Source organism: Telmatherina bonti, assembly GCF_933228915.1.
Source record: "Telmatherina bonti genome assembly, chromosome: 18".
Taxonomy (NCBI): Eukaryota; Metazoa; Chordata; class Actinopteri; order Atheriniformes; family Telmatherinidae; genus Telmatherina; species Telmatherina bonti.
In genome coordinates this window covers 32051607-32076423 of record NC_136616.1, presented here as the reverse complement: position 1 = coordinate 32076423, position 24817 = coordinate 32051607, and the positions used below count along the sequence as shown (strand labels likewise).

Sequence of the window (24817 nt, the reverse complement as noted above, 5' to 3'; positions counted from 1 at the left end):
TATACACACTCTACATACCAAATTTAGGTGGAACCACAACAGTACCAGGGCCTTCCACAGGACCCAGGACTCTGACGTGCCCATGGCCAAGCAATGTGTCTCCATTTGTGGGTTTAAGGTGCTCCATTGCCCCCTGGCTCGCCTGGAGCTCTTCGGGGGTGGATGAAGGCTGGTATCCTACAGGAAAAGTTGGGTACTGAGGGGCAGCTGAGGGGTACAAAGAGTGTACTGGGCCTTGTCCTGGGTGGTACCCCTGAGATGAGGGCGGAGGACCTGGGTATGGTGGGGTAGCGGAGGGATACCCGACTTGGTAGTTGGGGTTTCTGGGTGGAGGTATCTGTTGCCACGGCATTGAGGTGCAGGGCATCCTGTGGGGTGGAGGCTGGGTGACTCCTGGGAAACCAGCCTGGGTAAAGGAAGGTTCACTGGGACAGGGTGGCTCAGGCAGTGGAGGCTGGGTGTCGTACTGAGGGGGTGCCGATGCTGGAGTTTGAGGGTACTGGGGAGGCGGGTAGGCTTCCTGCTGCCTGGTTGGAGGGTTGGACGGAGGGTAGATAGGGGAAGGGGAGCGGGGCTTGGCATGCATGGTGTACGTCTGCTGCAGCGGGAGGAGGTACAAGTATGGGGCGAACATGGGCGTGGTGTAGGCCTGAAAGGAAGAAGCAGAGTCAGGTTTAAACAAAACTTGTAGACTTCAAATAGTTTTAAAAAGTTTACATTCTTTATGTTTATCAACATAATTAAGAAATAATTAACCTTTAAGGAGTTTAAAGGAACAGTAGGGTATAGTAGTAGGGTTTATATAGAGTAGTGTGAACACCAATTCACTCTGGAACTGGTGTCTTGGTTTATTTGTAGGTTTTTACGTTGCCATGGTTGTCAAATCAGATTGTCCACTAGGGGGCACTGCTGACTTCAGAGTTCACTTCTGCCTTTTGACACTGGTTACTTGTGGCAATGCAACGCCATAAAAAGTTTTTTCGTTCTGTCCAAAAACACAAGAAGTAGAAGACTACACCGTGATTTTTTTAGCTGTTCTCTACTTTTTCTGCCTCTTCTTTGAGTGCTTTTTGTTTGGCAGTTTTCTGTGTTTCAGTTCCTCTTCTTCGTTTCTGGTTTGTTCCTTTTGCTCGTTGTGTGTCAGCTATACAACTCAACACTCCCCCCCACAATTTCTGCTGGTACTGCTCACAAACAGACGCATAACTGGTGCAGGGGACGGATGAAACTGTCCATCTCCTGCATTTCCGTCTTTACATTTACTATAAACGGGCCTTTAGCAGTTCACACTGGCCAGATATTGGCACAATGTCTGTTCCTGCTCCTCATTTTGAACCTTGTTGTTTCAATTAAATAAGAAAATAAACAAAATTAAAAAAAAAAAAAAAGTGCTTCATGCAACGTTAATGAGTTAAATCACCAATTTAATTTGATTACTCCACAGGATATGTATGCCACATCATGTTTTAACCTTACCTTGACACCCAAGTTGAAGAAAAACCTCAGGACGTTCACATCTGGGAAGGACACAATGTTTAGGAACATTTAAGAATCTACTGCAACATCAACCAGCAATGAATCCAGCTGACATCTCTCATCAGAAGCAGCTATGATGGAGACAGAAGCTCTAACTGTGGACTCACCTTGGGGCAGGTCATCGCCTGGCGAGGAGAAAGGTGGAATCTGAGCGATTTCTCCTTTCTCTCCCTGGGGGAAGCCGGGGTATAAGGGGTCTTGGTAGATCTGGGACAGCTGCTGCAGAGGAACAGCTCCAGGGATGTGTGGAAGGTGAGGAGAGGGGTGTGCTGGTTGGAAATGAGAAGGCTGGGGAGGCTGTGACTGCTGGGAAGGAGGACGAGGTGGAGACTGGGGCTTCTGGGTTGGAGGAGCTTCAGCCTGGCTCTGGGTGTTGGACTCTGAGAAGGATTGGGTTGTGGAGGAGAGAGAAAGGGAGGGATATGGGACTTGGGAGGGGTGGGGAGGCTGGATGTGGGGGTATGAAGCTCCTGGAGGATCCTGGCACACCTCAGACTGCAAGTGGAGAAGGGTTTGGGGCTCAGATGGGACCTCGGCCCTCATCTGGGGCATCAAGACTTGGTCTTGTGGGACAGAAGCTAGAGTTTGGGTCTGCATCTCAGGTAAAGACGGCAGTGTTTCTCTCTCAACCGGGAACGCAGGGACCTGGTTCTGGTTTGGTGACGCAGACACTTGGGAATGAACATGAGGCAGAGACATCTGGCTTTGGGACATTTGAGACATCAACAGACTTCCTTCAGGTTTTGGCAAAGAGTCTGAGAAGAGCATAGAAACATAGATTATTAGTGACTCAATCTGTACAGGTAGAATAAAAGCAGTCAGAGGTTAAAGGCTGTTGGTTGTAACCATAGACTGTAGATAAAAAGATGGGCGGAGCCTCTGTGACGTCACCCGCAGGTTTCTTTTAAATGGCCGAGTTAGAAAAAAATTCACTCCCCCCACAGTTGTCATGAAGGTAAACCTGACCTATTAAACCTAGAATAGATTTTTGTACCAGGCTGTAAACATGTTTATTTCTGCTGTGAAGTTGGTCTTTTTAACATGGGAGTCTATGGGGATTTGCTGTGTTTTGCAGCCCCTAGGGGATGAAGGGAGAACTGCAGTTTTATCACTTCCGCATAGGCTTCACTTTTTACCGCCAGAGGCTCCGTCCATCTTTCGTAATCAGTCTATGGTTGAAACACTAGTTCTCCATCTTGTTTCGGCCCCTTGTAAAATATTTTCACCCATAAAATCCGAAACCAGGGATATCATCCTGACCACCTGAACAAACTCACTTTATAATAAAAACAGATGTTACATATACCAAGTAAGATAACTATAAAAGACACAACTTATTTTCCTTTTTAATTTTCTCATTTACCCCCCTGGATTGTCTCCAAGTACCCCAAAGGGTTTGCATTCCCCCATCTGAGAAACACTGATTCATACTAAATCATTTGTGTTGACCCTTTTTCCTCAATTTTCTTCAAAAACTAGTTCAAATCATTCAGTTTTATGAGTTAAAACCGTTGAAAGCTGGATTTCTTACTTGTGCGTTGAGCAGGTGGAGCTTCGGGGGCCTTAGCAGCAGGAGCAGCAGAAGAAGAAAGTGAGGAGGAGGAAGGTGGACTGGAGGAGTGAGGTAACAAAGTGACGGGTGAGAATGAGCGAGGAAGGCCTTTTGGAGCTGTAGGCGAAGGAGCGATGGGGGCGATGAAGGTTGGAGGTGCAACTGACGCGGAGGAAAGTGGGGAAGCAGCAGACATGGATGGAGAAGATGAGGATACCGGCGGTGATGAAGCAGCTGGGAGAACAGGGGTGACGAAAGAGAAGTGGCTGGCGGAGGACGGGACGAGTTTAGCAGTCGGGGCGGTGATGGGTGGAGGGGAAGCTGGTGCAGCGGCTGCTGAGGCGGAGGACTGTAGGTTTGCTTTAGCAGTCGGGGCAGCAGAGGCGGATGGCGAGCTGGAGACGGAGCCTGATACTGCAGCAGCCGTGTTTATGGTGGGAGCGGCGTTGCTCGGCGTAGTTGTGTTTGAACTTGGAGTGGCGGAGGCTGAAGTGGTCCTGGGAGGCGGAGTTGAGGACTTGGGTCCTTCTCCAGTGGAAGGAGATGATGCTCCGACTTCTTCAACTGGACTCTTCTAACGAAACAAAGAAGACAAATCTCAGCTTTTCTTTCTCTTCATGTTGATTCAAAGTAAATATTCTTATTGTTTCATCCATCTTTATCCTTTCAGACCACCCCATGGTTCTGTTGATGTATTGGTCCATCTGCAAGGAAACCCATCTGAACCCTCACACGGATCGTCACTTTGTTATTAGGGGAGGGAAAATCGAATTGAAAAATCGAAAATTGGGATTTGTTTGCTTCACAATTTTAAAATAAATTTTTTAAAAAATTTTTTATTTTGTTTTTAATCTACAAAAAAATGGCAATATCAACAGATTGTGAGAATCGCAATTTAAATTGAAACGGTTCCCAAAAAAAACAATCGAATCGGGACAAAAGCATATCGTCAAGCCCTATTTGTGATGCTTCGTGTCAGTTCGTGCGTTTACATGGGAGTTTTAATTCCTGTTTAATTCCGAATAAAAGTTAATTCCGCTTTAAACTGATTAAAAATGACCATGTAAACACTTAATTCCTAATTCTATTTGGAATTAAACTTAATTCCGATGTAAGTAGCTGGTTTATTCGCATTTTAATTCCTATCTATTTAATTCCTATGTCATGTAAACCTTCATTCCGCTCGAAGTTAACTCCGGTCGTTCTGAGCATGCTCATTACCTTGTCCTGTCCCGATGACGCGCGTTGTTTTGCCTCCCGTGTTCGGTGGTCTATCTTTCTTCTCCTTCTCAGTTGCTACAAAAAGTGAAGTAGTATGCTCGTGTTGAGCTGCTACTTCACATTTATAATAAAAATAGCGGTGAAACTGGTACTTATTTTGTAATTTTTACAAATTACAACTGAAAAGACAAGAAGCAGGGAGCCAACCTTGTTTATTTCCGGTATACGTCATATGTCAGGTGCACCCTCTGTCCAATCAGAACCCTTCCCAACCAGCCGCTCTAAAGAGGAATTAAGTAAGGACGTGTTTCGCGTAAACCTCCATTCGTAATTATGTTCATGTAAACTCGTAGGAGAATACGTTAATTGCGAATAATTTCATTCCGAAAAAAGTAATTCTGAATTAACATCATGTAACCGTAGCCAATATGGAATAAAATTTCACAGGAATGCTTCCAACTCCTTGCTGAATCTGTACGACTGAGAAAGAAAAAGTCGGTCCAGGTAGAAGCAAGGTGGAGCAGTGCACCACCGGGGAGCAGATTATTGATCCTAAACATGTTTTAAAACAATTTAGACAAGTTTATTTGAGCAGCTCCTTTCATGTACACAACAATTCAAGTGCTTTTACATGAAACAAAAGTATTACAGATGGTGTAGAGAAGCTTAAAAAGACACCAACGAAAAAGCAAAAATCACAATAAAATCATAAGTTATATTAAAATAATTCAAAGTAAAATTAATTAAAGGTTACTGTGTTGATGTCATGCAGGTGCAGGAGAAAAGAAATGTTTTTAATATGGATTTTAAAGTTTCTACGTGTGTTGAGACTTTAATCTCCACTGCAATTTGTTTCACTAGTTTGCAGCATAAAAGCTAAATGATGCTGCTCCATGTTTAGTCTGGACTCTGGGCCTGGGACTCTGGGCCTGGGACTCTGGGCCTGGGACTCTGGGCCTGGGACTCTGGGCCTGGGACTCTGGGCCTGGGACTCTGGGCCTGGGACTCTGGGCCTGGGACTCTGGGCCTGGGACTAGTTGATCAGAGTCTTTTGATCTCAGAGCTCTGCAGGTTTATATTCTCTGAACGTATTACAGATACGGATTCTGGTCCTAAACCAGTCTGGGATTCTGTAAACAACCAGCAGGGTTTAAAATCTCTCCTGTGACTGACTGGAAACCAGTGTAAAGATGTTAAACTGGTGTGATGTGTTCAGATCACTTAGTCCTGGGTAAATCTCTGCATCTGGATGTTCAATAGTCTTTTTATTCAGTCCTGTTAAAAGACCGTTCCAGTAATCCAGTCTACTGGAGTTGAATGACGGAGGAGTTTCTACTGGTTTTTCCGGGAGACTAAACTTGTAATTCTGTTGTTTCTGATGGTAAAAAGCTTCTTCGTCCATCAACACTCCAAGGTGCCAGTAAGACCTACTGATTGATCTTCCGATCAAGATGATTGATTAGACCCGTCAGTGCAAACATCCTTTATTTATTGATCAGCTTTTATGTTCTTTCAACTCAAACCAGCATAAAATAAGAGTGTCTTTATAAAATTCACTTTTGCTCTGAAAAATGATGCAAAATACCTGTAACCATGGTCACAAACCCCAACATGTCAGGAAAATGAGACTAAACTGCTGACAGAAGTTTTTCCCACAGAACATGTGAAACATCTCGTCTGAACTCACCGTCTTGCTCCTCTGAGATCGTCTCTTTTCTCCTCCTTTTTTCCTCCCTCCTCCTTCACCCTGCAGAGCCTGAGGACGGAAATGTCTTCGCGTCACTCATTGAAATAAAAACCCAAGAAGATGCAAACAGCTGCTGTTTATTCGTCTGCAGATCATCCTGCAGTGTGCTTCATTTTAAAAGCAGGTCTAATAAACGACTCGGGCTTTCAGAGCTTTAAAATTAGTGTTTGAAAATCAACTCAGAAGCACAAGAGTGTATTTATCCTTTATCCTTTAGATGAATTAAACCACGTCCTCATGGAAATGAGTTGTTTTGCTTCATAATGATGTTGTCAGAAGCTGCAGCTCAAACACTTTCGAGCTACAAAAAAGACTTATTGCCATCGTCTTTGAACAATTCACAGACTAGGAACTTGTTTCGGTGATAAGGTGCTGAATAATAAAAATAATAATAATAAAAACACTGAATAATAATATAAAAGTGGAAATACAGCTATTTTACAAGACCAAAAGCAGAGAAATACATGAATGAACAAGTAAAAAAAAAGCTGTTGCTGCCAAATCAAATCCAAGTAAAACCTGGAACCAAGCAGCTTTAGCAAAACATGAACTAACAAAGTCTGAAAAGTCGGATTTTATCCTCCCACGATTCAGATTCTGGGATATTTATAACATTAATGAGAGCGCAGATGTCCACCAAGCAGCGCATTCCCATCCGGAAAGCAAAACGTTCTCGTCCTATGTTCGTTTTATATGGATCAGCTAGTAGATTAATAGATTTATTGATAATAAATCCACATTGTCTGGGCTTTATTGTGGCATTTGCTACATGCTAATGTCGTCATTTGTTCTCTTGCAGAGTTTAATAAACACGTCTGTAAGGAAAAGAGTCAGTCTGTGGCCACAGTGATCAATCCGCTCACATTAAAGACGTATTACGTAACTTTTTTACCATAAAACTCTGCATCCTGAACGTGTTCGGTGACACAGTGACACCTAGCATGCCGTAGAGCTGCCGATCCCATTAAGTTTAACTGTACCGCTGAATACTGACCAGGCCTGTGACGCTGTTCTTTTGTCCCGATTTGATTACTATTTTTTGGGTGCCGATTCAAGTTAAATTCTTCAACATTGCTTGTTTTTGTAGATTAAAAACAAACTAAATGTATAAAACTTTTTTTTTGGTACATCATTTTGTAGCCAGACCATCATTCTGCTAAAATGCCCAAGAAAAGTTAAAAGATCAATAATAAAAATGAGAAAAATAATAATTATTTTTATTTATTTGGGAAAAAAATAGATTTTTTTTAAACCCAAAAAAAAAAAAAAAAAAAAAAAAAAAAAAAAAAAAAATTTTTAAATTGTCAAACAAAAAAAATCCCAATTTTCAATTTTTCGATTTGATTTTCCAACCCCTGATACCGACATTACAATAAACTGGATTCCTGATTAAAATGAACCTTATTAGAATTTAATGGACATATTCTGATTAAAAATTACCCCCTTTTTTTTTTTTTTTTTTTTTTTTAAATTTTCAGAGATAGAATAAAAGTTTCCGACATCAGAAGTTGTGCGTTTCTGAATCTACGAGCTCCTAAGTCCAAACGTCCTAAGTCTTGTAGTTTTTCAGAAGGATCGGATCTTTTCCCTCCATCCTAATAAAACGTTTACAAGCTGTTCACCGACGTCTCTGCGGTCCAGCTGGATCGATAAACCAGATGTTTCTCCTGCAGTGTCAGACCGGCCGGTAAGTCCAGCTGATTAAAACGCATCAACAAGTTGTTCCAGATGCCAGAATGCTCCATCAGGTGAATCTACGACGTGCCTTTTAACGCCTCATTTCGCTGCCTGTAAACTCACCCCGAGGGAAGGGAAGCTGCTCTCGTCTCGGAGCTGGATCTCCACCAGCGCCATGGTCATCTCCTCCTCCTCTTTGGCCTTACGAGACTCCGGCGTGATGCCGAACGCCGCCTCGGCAGAGCTCACAGTCTTCCTGCAGGATCACAGGAACGTTACACATGTGTTCAATGAAGGGAAAATATGATGTAAAAGCAGTAAACTTATTTCCAAAAGACTTTGTCAAATCCCTCGTTTTATTAGAAAAACAACTGAAACAAAACCAGTTTAACCATCATTCCCAGTCCAAACCAGCTGCTTCTGTAGACTGAAAATGTTTAGTTTTTATCAACATGAACTGATTCATAACCTTAATTCTGAGACGGTTTTAATGCATCAAACTTCACTTTAAGGCGACAGCGTCATTCAGGCTGATGTTACTGGTTACTGGTTACTGGTCTGCTTTTATCCCAGAGCTAAACGCCATGACAGCAACATAACACAACGACAGGACAATGATCTATTTACTGTTTCTGGTCACGTTAAAACGACTCCTGAAAAGATGATCTGAGAGTTTATTATTCTACACAAACATTTCCCATCATCAGCTTTAATACAACAGAGATAGAAAATAAAGAAATATTAACTAAGAAAAGGAAAAAAAGCAGCAGAACGGACGCTCCTCAGTGAAAACGTCGTCACAATCTGAAGAATAAAAATCACGTTGAGCTGGTTTTATTGGAGATTGGAGGGGAGAGGCAAAAATCAGCACTGGGGATCAATACTGCCGATCAGAACCTGATTAGACAATTTATTCATCATTAAATATGCAAATAATGATTTTATTTTGTACTTCAGGTCTGTTTGGTTCTGCTAATATTTAGCTTTCAGCTTTGAAAGTCAGAGCTCTTTGTGGTTTTATTGATATGAAAACTGCATGAAGAAGCTGAAACCGTGTGACGCCAGTCGCCATGGAGACGGGACGTTTTCAGCCTCAGCTGGCAGGTTAGGAGGCGAAAATGGTGGAAAATGAACGTTTCAGTAGATAAAGCAGCAACCAGATGAAGAAACAACGTTTATTACTAACAGAACTCAGTAGAAACACACAGATACACAACAAACAAGCTGTTTTTCTTCTGCACATCATTACTCCCGTCTCGGCTTTCAGGAGGAAAAACACACAACAGGAACTAATAAATGTACAAACTATAAACTATACTATAAATATAAACTAATATATTTACACTGTTTCCTCATTGACTTTTTTTACCCACTATCCTCATTAAACACCCCCCCATGGCTGCTTTTTGGCGTCTGAAACATCCAGCTTTATTCCAGCCGTAGAGGAACGTTATTTTATCTTCTTTTCCTGCTCCTGATTGGACGCTACTGCCAATCTAAGCTCTCTGATTGGTGGAAAGTTTTCCAGGTCAAAACAGAAATTTCTTACCAGCAACCACGTCCACATTCAATAGGTCTTTTATAATAAAAAATTAGACAAATAACGGGGTCATAGTGGATTTATAATAAACAGAATAAACGGAATAAAACGCGACGTTTTGTGGCTGAATTGTGAACTTTCCTGAGAGGATATAAAAATGTCTGCAGATCATCCTGGAGGGTCGGGGTCCTGCAAGGTTTCCAAGTGTCCCTGCTGGAAGACAAGCTCTACACATGTCTGCCAAATATGCATCATCATAATAATAATAATAATACACATTGATTTGAATAAAATGTGTTGCAGCAGGGACACTTAGAAAACCTGCAGGATCCTGGTCCTAGAGGACAGCGGATAAATGATTTAATAACGATAATTCTGTTTAATTACCGTCAGAACAACCTGTCATGTGATATTAGATGCGTCTGATCACATGATCAGAGTCTAAAGGAGAAACTCTAACAAGGAAAAAGGATCTTTTTCAGTTTTCTGCATTGCAAACATCCCGTCCAAAATAAAATACAACAAAAGTTTCCGTTTTCTACGGAAATATTCTGATTAAAGACAAAAAAAACTCCATCAGTCACATCCAGGTCATTTATTTTTAATAAGAACCGGAGCTGCTTGAAGCAGCGTCACACTGACCTGGCGGTCTTCCCCCCTCCCTGCTCCTCTACGGCGGCCTGCTGCGGCCACGAGTGCTGCTTCTGCACGCGCCCGCTGGAGCCCGCTGCTGTTGCCTGGGAAACAGAGGAGGATGCTGGGACGGACTTCCCTCTGCCTCTTCCTTTACCCCTCTCCTCCCACTCTGAAACAGACACAGTCGTCGGCTCGCATCTCTTTCTAAACGCCGTGAATCTGGATGAATCTCGTCTCACCTCCATGACCGTTGCTGAGCCTCTTGTCTCGGCTGACCACCGTGCTCCAGCTGTTCTCGTCGCTGGGGGGACGGATGCTCCACAGGGGAACCTGTCTGCAGGCAGAAAACCCAACAGCTGACGTGTCCGAGCCGTCACCGTGGTTACAGCGAGGGTGTGTGTGTGTGTGTGTGTGTGTGGTAACATGACCTACTTCCTGCCCAGCTCGTCCACGTGAACCGTCACCAGGCCGCCATCGTGAGGCACCTCCTTGATGACGGCGTTGTAGCTCCGTCCATTGCTCTCCAGACGAACCTTCAGACGAGACAAAAATGATGTGAAAACGTCTCGATTCGGGTTAAAATGCACGAAAAAACACACACACACCTGGCAGCGATCTCCGGCGGTGAACTGCATCCCTGCAGCGATGCAGTAGTCCAGTTTCTGTTGAGCTAACGAGACAAAAAAATACTTAAAATTCTGTTTTTTATCCACTAAGACGCTGTTTCTCAAACGGGGGTACGCGTAGCCCTCGGCATACTTCAAGGCATTCCAGGGGTACGTGAATTTTTATTGGAAACCTTTAATAAATTCATATCTATGATTGTTAAATTGATTAAATTTTCATTTTTTATTACCTTTTGAGGTTTTCTTTAATACATCCTTAAATAAAATAAAATTCTATAAACATTTAATATATTACATTCATAAACTGAATTTACATTTAGACTTCCACCTTGTTGTTCCTCCCAAAATCCCACATTCAGAGAAGCCAAATCACATCCGTCAGTCATTGTCGCCTTGACAACGCCAATGATGGAGTCCTGGTTGAAGTGTGGTAGTGATGTGCAAAACATTTGCCATCGTTTTGCATGATTAAAGTTTAATAAACTCAACAAAAATGACAAAGTGCTGTTTTCATGTTTTTTTTTTAACCAGAAGTATTTTGCAGTGGTGGCGGTACTTTTTTTTTTCTTTTTTTACAAGGGGTTTTCTGTGTTGCTAAAAAGTTGAGAACCGATGCACCACGATGCACATTTTACGATCATTTAACCGACTAACGGTTCAACGTGGACAAAGTAAGAAATCCCCTCATGTATTCATACTGGCCAGTGCATATATGTGTTTGTGCGTGTGTGTGTGTATATATATATATATATATATATATATATATATATATATATATATATATATATATATATATATACACACATATATTAGGGGTGGGAAAATCAAATAAAAACAAATCAAGAATCGGAATTATTTTGCTTCACAATTTTAAAATCGATTTTTTTTGTTACAAAAAAAATCGATTTTTTCCCAAATAAATAAAAATAATCCATTACAAAATTTTTGTCTTTCTTTTTTTTAATCTTTTAATTTGTCTTCTAGAGCATTATAGCAGCAGAATGATGATCTGGCAACTGTGTTGTTTTTCCCCAATTGAAATCAAGAAAAATGACGAGGAAAAAAAAAAAAGTTTTATACAAAAAAAAAAATATTTTTTATATATATATATATATATATATATATATATATATGTGTGCATATATATGTATATATAAGTTTTTCTGTCTCTCTTCTGTCCTCTCCAGTCCAGCAGTACAAACTACAATGCAAACAATAACGCTAAATAAATGGAGAAATAAAATAAAATTTTACAAAGTCTAGGGGATCATTATATCTATAAAGCTTCCCTTGGCATCCAGACGTTCATTCTGCTTGTCTAAACACTGGACAAGAAACACACACACACACACACACACACACAAAAAAAGAAGAAATCCTGTCATGTCAAACCCTTTTTCTTTCATATTCCTCCAAACTAAACCTGCTCTGCATTTGTAACCATGCAGGAGGATCTATACAGCTGCTGGCTGCCACTTCTAGATGCTTCCAGTGGAGCTCAGACTTCAATGATCAGATGAAGCAGCTTATGTGTTTTTGCACTTTTAGCTTGTTAAACCTGCTGGATGTGACGCTTAAATCCAGAGTCAGCTCGCCTCCTGGACTCACAGCAACCCTGTAAGCGTGTCGGAGGCACGCACACGCTTTAAAATATTCATGCAACAGTTTCCAGGACCGTCCCAGCTTCACGCCAGCAGGGTGGCGTGTGCAGATGGTTGTGATTTTCATTTAACTCCTGTGTTAAACGGAGCGTGTGCGCCAGAAGTGACACATACTTGTAAAATGCAGCGTTTTACAGACTGGCTGGTTTTAGGATTCCTCGGTATGAATTCACAGCTGAAACATCGGCTGGTCTTCACACAGAGTCGCAGCATTAAGTAAAATGCTTGATTTTATTTTCATTTTTGCAGTTGTATCTTATTAAAAAGAGGAACTTTAGGAGCCAATATTTATCAGATGACTAGCAACTTGTCAAAGTGGACAGAAGCTCGTCCTTGGTAAAAAGAATCAAATCATGAGAATTTCTTTGTTTAAAAGCGGCTGCATCGACACAACAAACCGTGAATTCTTCCCCTTTTCATGTTTTAATTTAAAGTATTCGAGATTATTTCTTTTATTACATTATTCATTTATTAAAAACCTCTTTCTTTAACAGCTAATTTTCCACCATATTGACAGATGTAAAAACATTTAAAGTCGTAATACCAAGGAAAGTCTGTAGGTGGCGACAGAACTCAATCTGTATGCAACCCACAGTCTGGTGAACTCAGAGTGACCCACAAAAAGACCTTTATAAGCTTTTTCATGAATAAAAAAAAGGTTGTATAAATCAAAATGTGTGTTAATGAATCTACATGCTCATCCAGGCTCATCCTGTGCCTTGGTGGTTTTTCTGCAGGACCTGGTCAAATACAGTCTGGGACCAAAATTACATTTAGGTTTATACAAATACAATACCGAGTTTCATGAACCACAAAGTGTTAATGAACCAGCACGCTCTTTGGACCACTTTGGTCCGGACCCCAAAGCCCTAAGTTTTGTAGATTTTCCAGCAGGACCTGGTCTAATGTGATCTAATGTGGTCACAGTCCAGAAAAAAAAGCAGTGCCGTCGTCCTTTATGCGATGACTATCTGGTGTTTACTTCAGCAACGCAAAACGGTCGTTTCTTCAGTCCACAATCAGCACCTGTTTAACGAACATTAACTCGGGAAGGTCCTGCTAGTTTCCATGGAGATGAAGGCCCTGCTGGTTTCCATGGAGATCAAGGTCCTGCTACTTTCCATGGAAATGAAGGTCCTGCTAGTTTACATGCAAATGAAGGTCCTGCTGGTTTTTATGGAGACGAAGGTCCTGCTAGTTGCCATGGAAATGAAGGTCCTGCTAGTTGCCATGGAGATTAAGGTGGTTTTATATTGAATTATTCTTTCTTCCCATCATGAACTATGTTGGGTTTCACTTTTTTCTGGATCCTCTTGGTGTTTAAGGTGAAATGGGGGTCAATCCCTGTAGGGCTGGGCGATATGACCTTTTAGTAATATCCCGATATTTTTATGCCATGTCACGATATACGATATATATCTCAATATTTACCTTAGCCTTGAATTAATGCTTTGGTGCATACAATCACATCAGTAAGATGATTTTGTGTCTCCATTAAAACATAATTGTTAATACTGCATTGAGATATGCTGATTTTAAACATTCATGCCAAAAGGATGAAATTGTAACGAAGCAAACTGATCAAAACCGTATTTATTGAACAGTTAAAGCAGTGGCAGAAACATGTCATTTTAAAACAAAATAAAGTGCCTTTCCATGATGTAATAAATGCAACGTATGAAAATAGGTGCTCTAGGGGGGACTTTTCCAATGATGAACTATTATAAGGCTTTGCTTTATGGATACGTTTTTGAGTTGTCGTGTTTTTTGTTTTTTTTAATCGCAGAGTTTAGCATAGAAATCAGTCTTATAATACAGGCAGAATGCCCTCGTATCGTCTCCAATAAACGGCTTCAGACAGTTTTTAATTCAGGATTTGATTCCCACTGCTTTCTGTACTTTCTAGAGACATGACGAGCTAGATAAACATGCTTGTGTCACACACAGTGGATGAGGCGAGTAAGTGACAGAGGCTGTGAATGTAATCAAATAGAATTAGTTATTTTTGCGTGACGTGAAAAACTTTGCAATTTACGTCCCACTCTGTAATCCAGAGCAGGATCAGTGGCGGATTAGGCTGTTCATTGAGACTGTAGGTGGAGTCGTGCAGGTGTCCTCTCTGCTCCTCTGACTGGCTGCAGCTGCACCAGGAAAGTTTCTAATAACTCCTGTAAAAGTCGATAGATTTGTCGCTTTTCACAAAAAAAGTCGCCAGATTTAGCGAGTAAGTCACCAAGTTGGCAACAGTGGCTCCACGCTGCCTCTCATGACGTAGCACGTAGCTCACGTTATGTACGTAACGAGGTGCGCTTGCTTTAACTCTCTGTGCAAAGCGGTGCAGAGTCGAGGAGGAGGGAGAAAACCCTGCCCACAGCTAAAAACACCTGCGTGACAACAGGATACTCGAATATGACGAATATAGGCATTTTCTATATCGGACAGGGGACTAGCAACGATTTTTCAAGTATATTCGATATATCGCCCAGCCCTAAATCACTGGATTCTCCTGATTTACCATCAATAGAGATTTTCATCATCATCATCATCACAATCATCATCATCATCATCATCAGCCGATGGCTTCCTGATATATTTACCCGTGCATACTTTATTTCCTAGATTAACCAGCTGCAATCTTCTGCTTTTCATTGACTAAAGTGAATTTCTTCTAGGTGGAAAAACGTTTACATTTTCTGCCGTGCTCCAGGTGGATTTACTCTGACCCAGTAACACATATCGTCCATTTCTACAGTAGACATTGATGTCTGAGCTTTCTGCAGGGACAGAAATGAAACATAAAGACATGAAAACGCAGTATGAAGTTTATCTTTACATCTATAACATAATTTTTGGGTGAAAATGTCTCTGAAGCGACTTGTTTTACCCATAAAACCTCCTCCTTGTGCGCGTTTCTACTGCAGACAAAGTTTCTAAATGGCTTAAAAGTGGCAACTAGTTTATATAAAAACGTAGTTTTCATAACTTTGAGTTTGTCTGTTTTGCGTTTAGCTCTGACATGTACGAACACGTTGTGTTATATAAAAGTACAAAACGGAAGAATTTTTGTGTCCGTGACGGTGTCACCTCTTTTGCTCTTGTGCCAGACGTCGTACTCTACATTTCTCAGCAGCGTCGGGTTCAGAGATCGCCTCACTCTCTCTGGAAGCTGCCGGCCACGCCCACGTCCCTAAAACACACACACTTAACGTACGCCAACCTCCAGGCGAGCAGGAAAGTACAGGTTGTGTGAAAGTATGTGAGGAATGAAGTATCTGCAGGTTACCCTGTAGCCCTGGTTGTGTCTGGAAGAAGTCGAACTTGTTCCATTTTCCACCCTGAAAAGATAAAAACACACTTCAGGAGCCTGTTGCAGTCGTTTCATGGCGTTCGTAACAAACATGAGAAAACATTTCTAACTTGAAAAAACAGAGAAAGAAGAAATAAAATCATTTCATGTCATGTTTTTACTTCACAGGTTCGGAGTGTGTGAGTAAATAAATGGAGAGATGAACTCCTACCACAGCGGCTCGTTCGTGTCCAGGTCCGACTCGTCGCTGCTGGGGCAGACGGGCATGCTGTCGTCGCTCAGGCTGTCAAACGGCCGGCTGGTTCGCTGACAGAGACCCAGAGAGCTTCGCTCCACGTGAAACACGCCATCGTACAGCAGCTCGTACAGGATGGCTGCGGGAAACAGTGACTCGATTTACGGCGGGTGTGGTTGAAATTATACACATAGCGTACTTTAATACTCCTTTTTGAAGTATTTATTTATTATTGAGTTTATTTTTTTATTATCATTATTGTAATGATGTTCATCTGTAATCCGTAGGAATGTCATGACTTTGTGTGGTGGGGAATCCAATGTAAGTAAAGAAGAAGAGAAAAATATTGTTCTTTACATTATTGCCTTTTTTCCAGTTCTGAGACATGTTCAACAATCAGTGATTCTGACATCCCAGCTGTGTAATTTTTGTGTCTTACATTTGTACATGGGTGTGGAGAGGTGTCGGAGAGAGCAAGTTTGTCTTGTTCTGTCTGTATCTTATGTATTGTTTTGTATGTCATTTGTGTAATTCTTGGTTATAATGTTATATTTTTTTTATGTTTTTGGACCCCATCAAAAACAAGATGGTACATCTCAAGGTGCATAATTATAAAAATTAATGTCTCTAAATGTGTTCCTCCTATATTATTCAGAGCGCGGATGACATAATAAAAGCTACGAAACACCTGCCGCCTCCTGAAAAGGGAGGAGATCTCCTTGCCAAGGCGTTGGAGGAGTTTATCAGAGATTTCACACCCACCTCTGGTGAAATGGGTCGCGTCATGATGAACATCCTCACCCCCTCCCAACTCTCTCCTCTGTTTCCTCTGTTGACATCTGCACAGTAACTTTTACTTAATTCTGCTTGTAATTAGTTTAATATAATTTATGATTTTATTATTTATTTTCTTTTATGTTTTTTTTTCTGTAATGCTTTTAATGTTTCATGTAAAGCACTTTGAATTGTCCTGTACATGAAAGGTGCTGTACAAATAAACTTGCCTTGCCGCTGTTCAACGATCATTTCTAGCCAGAGACTCCTGCTCGGAACCAAGAGTCCAATTCAATTCAACTTTATTTATATCGCGTCAAATCACGGCAATGCCATCTCAAGACGCTTTACAGACAGGAAGGAAGTAGGGCTGGGTGATATGACCTTTTAGTAATATCCCGATATTTTTATGGCATATCAAGATATACGATATATATCGCGATATTTACCTTAGCCTTGAATGAATGCTTTGGTGCATACAATCACATCAGTAAGATGATTTTGTGTCTCCATTAAAACATAATTGTTCATACTGCATTAAGATATGCTGATTTTAAACATTCATGCCAAAAGGATGAAATTGTAACGAAGCAAACTGATCAAAAACGTATTGATTGAACAGTTAAAGCAGTGGCAGAAACATGTCATTGTAAATTTTTGGTACTACGACCTTTTGTGGCGACATACTTTGCATACGACAGTTGTTTGGTCAACATCCTCTCTCCGGTATCCAAACCACCGCCAGATGGTCGATCCTGTACTATTTTTCTTCGGAACAAATTCTTCCTCCTCCATTTTTTGTAACTTGCGGTGCTGCTGGAGTTCTCTGCTAGAAAAGCTGCTTCACGCTCATAACATAGCACGTAGCTCACGTTATGTACGTAACTAGGTGCGCTTGCTTTAACTCTCTATGCAAAGCGGTGCAGAGTCGAGGAGGAGCGAGAAAACCCCGCCCACAGCTAAAAACAACTGCATGACAACAGGCGACTCGAATATGATGAATATAGACATTTTCTATATCCCACAGGGGACTAGCCACAATATCGCGAGTATATTCGATATATCACCCAGCCCTATAAGGAAACCAACAGATCCTGAGCAAGCACACGGCGACAGTGGCAAGGAAAAAACTCCATTTTTAACAGGAAGGAAATCTCGGCAATGCCATCTCAAGACGCTTTACAGACAGAAAAAAAAACATGAATGATGAATCATGAAAGCCAATTCATAATAGCCCATATAAAGAAACCAACAGATCGAGTTGGAAGATCCAACTCAATCTCCCATCCTGAGCAAGCACATGGCGACAGTGGGAAGGAAAAAACTCCCTTTTAACAGGAAGGGAGTCCACGAAGGACCAAGACCTTGACTACAGAGACTGGGTTGTTCATTTTCTGCGATCCGTCAGAGACTCTCTCCCAGTTCCCAGCGGTCTCTCCAGGATCGTGGAGGACTTCCTGGGAGCTGTTTTTGACTCTCATAGTGGTTTGGAGAAACCCCAGGGGTACCCCGATTCTCACATGGGTCCTTCTGAAGCAGCAGTTTCTCAGCAACATGGACCCCCAGCTTGCTGAGGTCAAAGACTCATGTGTGGGCTGTTTTAATTCATCTGTTCGTCTAGCAGATGTGGTTCACCATGCTAAACACCAGCATGTTTACAAGCGTGATGACAAGGCTGCCAAGGACCAGCAGAAGACGGACTAAACTCATCACAAGATGCAGCTCCTCTCACAGGTCAGTAGTTGGAGACATTTCGTCCGATTCAGACGCGTTAAAACATCTAAAACCTGCAGGACTTCGTCCCTCCAGCGCCAAAGCGGGAGAAACCGGGCTTTCTGCTGAATTAACGCGCCATTTTCAGACAATACTCACACTGACAGACGGCCGTGTTCCTAATGTGGCTGATGGGATAGACGCAGTCGTAGTGGTTTCCATTCAGGAAACACAACCGCACCTAAAAAAGGAGGAAAAAACTCTTTCAGACGTCATGAAAATCAGCTCAACTCAAACACATCTGTTGTGGGGAGAGCTAAATTGACTGGTCCATTAATGTTTTGACCACCAGAGGGCATTGGTAAGAATACACGTAGGAGATGATTCAGATGTCTTCTTTATTATTTAACTTTAGCTCACAATGGAAGTCACATATCTGAATTATAATGTAATAAATACAACTAAACAAGAATGACAGAACAAATGGAAAAGCTCATAATACTAATTAGTAAGGAGCTACCGCAAGGCTGTTGGCATTAGCAGGTTCACAATTAACATAAATGTTATTGCCACGCCTTCTAGCATGTACAAAACTACACAACTAGCAGATATAAGCACATGTGTGCGTTTTCAGACCATTATTCAATCTTTTCCAATTGACGCACACGGGCACAAGCATGAGCTCAGCTCCACACACGAAAATAAACACTTAAAACGGAACTTCTGTCAATGTAAAAGCGTTCAAACACAGACATTTGGTGCTTCGTCACAACATTCCTGGTGTGTTTGCGTCCAATAAAACATTACAGCACATGATGGATAATTTAAAGGTAGAGTATGTAAGATTTTCAATATTTTCAAAATAAATTCACTAAAAAAATAACTACAATCATAATTAGATAATTTTCTAAACATGTAGGTTCCAGTCTGTCCATATTTGATGCGTTATTAAATTACAAGTTTAATTAATGACACAGACCCTTCTTGAATGTTTTCTGACCAGTAAAAAAAAAAAGAGTACTTTTTTCCACCAGTAGGGGGAGTATAAGCCCATTTATTGCAGAGCGGCTCTGAGCTACAGCTCACAAGTGATTCCTGCCCTCATTGGAGCTGGCAAAGAGGAGGGGTGAGGCTGAGTTTGCTCATTACTGCCAACCTGTGGTGGTTTGTGGAGGTAGCAGTTTTGTGGTTTTGCTCACGACCTGGTGTTTGCCACCTGGTGGTGGAAAGAATCGCCTTGAAATCTTACATACTCTGCCTTTAAGTCAAACAACGACTTTAAAAATAAACAAACATGAATAAAAACTCTATAAAACGGTCAAAATCTGCTGGAAAAGACGAGTTTCAGGTGACGGACAAGACTCGTCTCACCTTGTCCTTGAAGTTGTTGTCTGTGATGTTGACGGCTGGCTTGTCGGGCTCCTGGAAGATCAGGAAGTCCCTCCTGCGTTCAGACAGAACCAGAGAGAGGGATGAAAACGTGGAAACAACCTGCTGATGAAGACGTAATGACTCCTCATCAGCAACAGGAATTGAAAGCAGCCTCCAGCGGGAGTCGGGGGTCATAAAACCCACTAAACATCTGACTACCAAGCAGTCGTAGCCGATCTTCATCCGGTTTATCTGGATTTTAAGCACTTTTTTTTTTTTTAAGACAAACATGTTGAAACGCCTCACATGGAGGCTGGAACTAACATAAAAAAGAGGATGAAGTGTTTGTCTTCAGCTGCAGCTTTTAAACAACAAACTGATGAAATCTTTAATTTAAAAAGAGGAAAAAAGTTTAAATTGTTGCAGAAAGATGCAGAAAAAACATTTCTTTTAATGTAAAGCAGCATGAAGCCGTTAATCCTAGCCAGCATAGAGACGTGATGTTTTCAGCCTCAGCTGGCAGACGAGGAGGCTGAAATGACATAGCAGCATAAAGACTATGAAGAAGAAAACAGGATTTATTACAAACAAGTGTTTTTATATTTAAAAAATGTACAGTGATGAAATTATGAGACTGTATACACAATTTTAAGTTCATTTAATCTATCTACAGACACACAAGACAGATGTTTTTTTGTGATGACCTGGTTATGGTGGTGTTAATCTAATTTAGTGAAGTCAACTCAACTTATAATTTAAAAAGTGCTTTAAATTTTATTTATTTTTTATTACTATTTATTTATTTTTCCCTTTTATTTTTAGGGTGCTTTAATTTGTATGTTATTTACTAAATGTGATACATCATATATATATACATATACACACATATACATACACACACACATATATAATATATATATTATATTATATATATTATATAATATTATATTATATATATTATATAATATTATATTATATAATATTATATTATATATATTATATAATATATATATATATATAATATATATTATAATATATATATATATATTATATAATATATATAATATATTATATAATATATATATAATATATATTATAATATATATATAATATATATTATAATATATATATAATATATATTATAATATATATATATATATTATAATATATATATATATATATATATATATATATATATATTATAATATATATATATATATATATATATATATATATATTATATAATATATATATATATATAATACAATATCATATATAATTTTTTTCCTCTTTCTCTCAGGGTTGGGGGGGGGGGTTTACAACATTTCATGTATGTGTTGAAATTTGGTTGTGTAACACTGTAAGATGGCAATAAAACGTTCATTACACAAAAAAAGTGCTTTATGGGGCAGATTATGCTAGATTTAACCTTTATCTGTGTCTATTTGTTCATGTATAAAAATGTAAAGTTAAAAACATGAAATAAAATGAACAAATAAACAAACACACCCACAGAGGACCATTATTTTGCTTCTTTTCTAGTCACTAGCTGATCTTTGGCTGCTCCTGATTGGCCATCGCAGCCATTTTAAGCTCTGTGATTGGTGGAAAGTTTGACAGGAAGAAGCTTCATCATCATTTTCATGTCCCCTATAAACATGATGGTGACTTTTGTAATGATAACAATGTGGTAAATAACATTTTCATTACAAATCATTGTGGATTTATCATCTGAATAAACCTCCTGGACGGGACAGAAACACCTGGAAAAACGTCTTTAAATCACTTAAAGTGTAAAATATCCATCACAACCCCCCCACAGAGCTACACAGTGCCGCTGCTGAAGATTCAGTGGAGTTTTTAGGTTTAATCTACATTTACTTACTTGTACATAACAGCCAGTGCATTAATCTCCACTTCTCCCACCCATTGCTGTAAAAACAGAGAATCCTGTTAAATCTCATCTGTTTTAATGATAAAATGAGTCCAGCAGGTAAAACAGCAGCAGAAGCAGTGAGACGGTTACCTGAGGGTCCTGAAGCTTGAACAAGTACTCCTCAAAGTCCCCTTCAATGAACTGCAACAGACGACACACAAGTATCCCGTCAGACTCAATATGCTCAGTATGACGTCACAGTGGGAACCAGTGTCAGACAAACTGGGATCCAGAGCAAAACCAATAAAAACGGCAGCATTGATGGCCGAGAGGAGGAGAGATCGGAACATTATTTCACGTAACTCAAGTTGCTAAACACGCAGACGGGTCTGAAAACTGGCTAACGATGGCGCCGAAGTCGCCAAAAGGTCGACCGTGTGCACCAGTGTAGTCAATGTATCAGGAAACTGTGCAACGACAAACGTCCCTCGGTTAAATGCTTTAATTTTTTTTAAAAAGCGTTAATTTTTTTCCTAAATAATTATACATAAGTAACACGTTCGAATCCCTGCCCTTTTTTTTATGTGCCGTACTTTTTTGGGTCGTAAGGAGAACTGGATTATAAGGCGAAGATTTGATTACAGAGTGTATTTACGAGTGGTGGGAAAATCTAGTTGAAAAATCGAAAATCAGGAATTTTTTGCTTCACAATTTTAAATCGATTTATTTTTGTTTAAAAAAATTTTTTTTTTTAACAAAAAAAAGATTTTTTTTGTTAAATAATTTTTTTAACAAAAAAAAATGATTTTTAAAAAAAAACATAATTAAATATAATCCATGATGATTTTTTTTTTTTTCTTCATTTTTTTAGTTTTTACTGATCTTTTTAGTTGTCTTCTTGGGCTTTATAGCAGCAGAATGATGGTCTGGCTACTGCGTTGTTTTTTTCCTCATTGAAATCAAGAAAAATTAGTAGCAAAAAAAAAAAGTTTTATAAAATTGTTTTTTTTTTGTTTTTAATCTACAAAAATCTGCAATTTCAAAGAATTGTGAGAATTCCAATTTAAATCGAATCGGCCACCCAAAAAAATCGTAATGGGGACAAAAGCATATCATCACACCCCTAATAAAAATCCATATCACATGGTGTATAATCATAAATATTTCCAAAAAAATTTTGATACTTTTTTATTTTACATCTTGTTAAAGGATAAACAAAGACTTCATAATAAAATAGTTGGACTTAACATTTCTTTTTCATGGGTTGGGTCTTTCTGGGTTAAAATAGTAGACATTTATTTCTTTTTACAATAAAATAAAAATACAATATTTATTTATTTACACAAGGCGCACAGCGTAAACAGGCACGTGCAGAAACTAAATCAAAACAAAGTAACAAAAGCAAAACGGTGAGTTTGGTTGAACTTTATTCAACTACAGTACAGATTTAAGAATAAACACGTTATTTTCTCATCAGTCTGTTGTAATAAATCCGTCAAACTCATCTTCTGTGTCGGAAATGAACAACTGGACAGTTTCAGCATCAACCATACCGGCTTCCCGGTCGATGGAGACACGATCGCCCAAGCATCAACAATCCCCTCACATATGGTGGCGTAACTCGCTCCATGCCGCCTGCCAGTCTTTTTAAAGGTGTGTTTACCGTCTCTCATCCATCGCTCTGATGAGGCAACTTCACTTTAACCGCCCCATTCACACCAACGTCCAACGGTTTTGGTTCTTTTGTTGGTCCTCCCAGGATGATGGCGAGCTCAGAATTCATTTACTTTACTTGATTTTCACCGTGTCATGGTGCGGAATATATATGTATATATATATATATTTATATACACACACACTGTGTTGGCAGATATCTACCTAAATCCTTAGTATTGGAATCAGACAAAACAAAGAAATTGGGATCAGAACATCCCAACTGGAAATTTTTCATTTAAGGACTCATGAACCTGCAGTCCGCGCTGAAGTAGACGCATCAAACACATCTAAATAAATACATGTCAACAGTGTTTAAAACACCATAAATCATCTGCTCCGACACAAATCTAATTAAAAATAAAACCTGGAGCTTAAATGAACATTTTAACAAACTCTAAACATCAAATCTTGTTTTCCGACTGGAAAAACTTCTGCTCCAGAAGCTCGCGTGAAACTTCGTGTCACAGGTAAACAAGAGTCTAAAAGCAGTCCGCATGCACGCATCCACCTGTCCGCGCGGATCAGACTGAAGGCAGCTGACTCACAGCCGGTTCTGCGAGGCACCGAACGGTATTCTGGGAAATGCAGTTGAAGCTCTGTAAACGCCTCAGCTACAGAAGACACAACTTTTCATCTCACTTCCTCCTCAGCCTTCATTCCAGCCTGAATCCTGCAGCAACGCCGTGCAGCGTCTGAACCACATGACGCAACGCTCGCATTCCCCTCCTGATCCATCCAGCTGCATCTGCTTCTCTCACAAACCAAAGATCTGAACTTTGATTTGTTTCATTTCAGGTTTTATCCAGTTTATTTGTGTTTTTTCTCAATCAAAATAACAACAGAAAGAATCAAGATGATCTGAAGTTTATCTGTTCCTGCATGTGGCGGTAAATGAGGATAAAGGATCTGTACAGAGCCAGCAGAAGTGTTGGATACGGTTGGAGGAGAAAAAAGGTGAAATAGTGATTTAATGCAGACTTATTTTGCGTCATCAAGCTTCCTTTTAGCAAAGCATGAAACCTCGTAAAGCCGGAGCAGTTTCTGCTCAACTTATTTTAATGTATTCTACAAAATATTTATAAAATACCATAATCATAATTATATGATGCAAATCTTCTATAAAATATAGCTGTACCATTTTTCCCCCCTGTTTTTCACAAAGGCAAACTTGTGTAATTACATTATGTTCAGTTATATCATATTTATTTACTCTCCACTGAGTGGAAACGACTCACTAACGTCCACTGAAGTGGTTTATTTACAAAAATACCATCTCCATTCATTAATATGCAAGAAAAAAGCTTGTAAATGGGTGTCCACTACAGGGCAACTATGCATGAAAGGGTTAAATGTCCAAACATAAATAAGTTTTGACTAAATTTTGATCAAATGCCCAGCTCTACTCGATCGAAACTTAATTAAGTCATAAAAAAGCAAATAAAAGGAAAGGTTGTAATGCTCTGCTGGTGCTTTGTTTGATGTTTATTAGTCTAAAATGCCAAATTCACAGTTTTACCGGGTGATCTGACATTTTTAGGTTTGAATTAAATCAGTTTTTATTTAATGGAGCATTTCTGAAAAAATTCCAGTGTGATTTTCCCACACTGTTTATCTGCAGGCAGGTTAATA

The 24817-nt window shown here is 39.9% G+C and overlaps 1 protein-coding gene across 1 annotated transcript in view; it reads right to left on the bottom strand.

The window, feature by feature from the left end:
- Positions 1–24817, bottom strand: part of otud4 (OTU deubiquitinase 4) — a 28520-nt gene that overhangs the window by 1931 nt on the left and 1772 nt on the right. The window contains exons 3-19 of the mRNA XM_079258110.1: positions 21623–21673; positions 21482–21528; positions 19597–19669; positions 18385–18466; positions 15715–15877; positions 15480–15531; positions 15281–15383; positions 10515–10579; positions 10342–10442; positions 10149–10243; positions 9916–10078; positions 7857–7989; positions 5997–6065; positions 3068–3662; positions 1644–2291; positions 1477–1517; positions 19–649 (exon numbers count right to left, since the gene is read on the bottom strand). Of these exons, the coding sequence (XP_079114236.1) occupies positions 19–649; positions 1477–1517; positions 1644–2291; positions 3068–3662; positions 5997–6065; positions 7857–7989; positions 9916–10078; positions 10149–10243; positions 10342–10442; positions 10515–10579; positions 15281–15383; positions 15480–15531; positions 15715–15877; positions 18385–18466; positions 19597–19669; positions 21482–21528; positions 21623–21673 (3112 nt within the window). The remainder of the gene's footprint in view (positions 1–18; positions 650–1476; positions 1518–1643; positions 2292–3067; positions 3663–5996; positions 6066–7856; positions 7990–9915; positions 10079–10148; positions 10244–10341; positions 10443–10514; positions 10580–15280; positions 15384–15479; positions 15532–15714; positions 15878–18384; positions 18467–19596; positions 19670–21481; positions 21529–21622; positions 21674–24817) is intronic.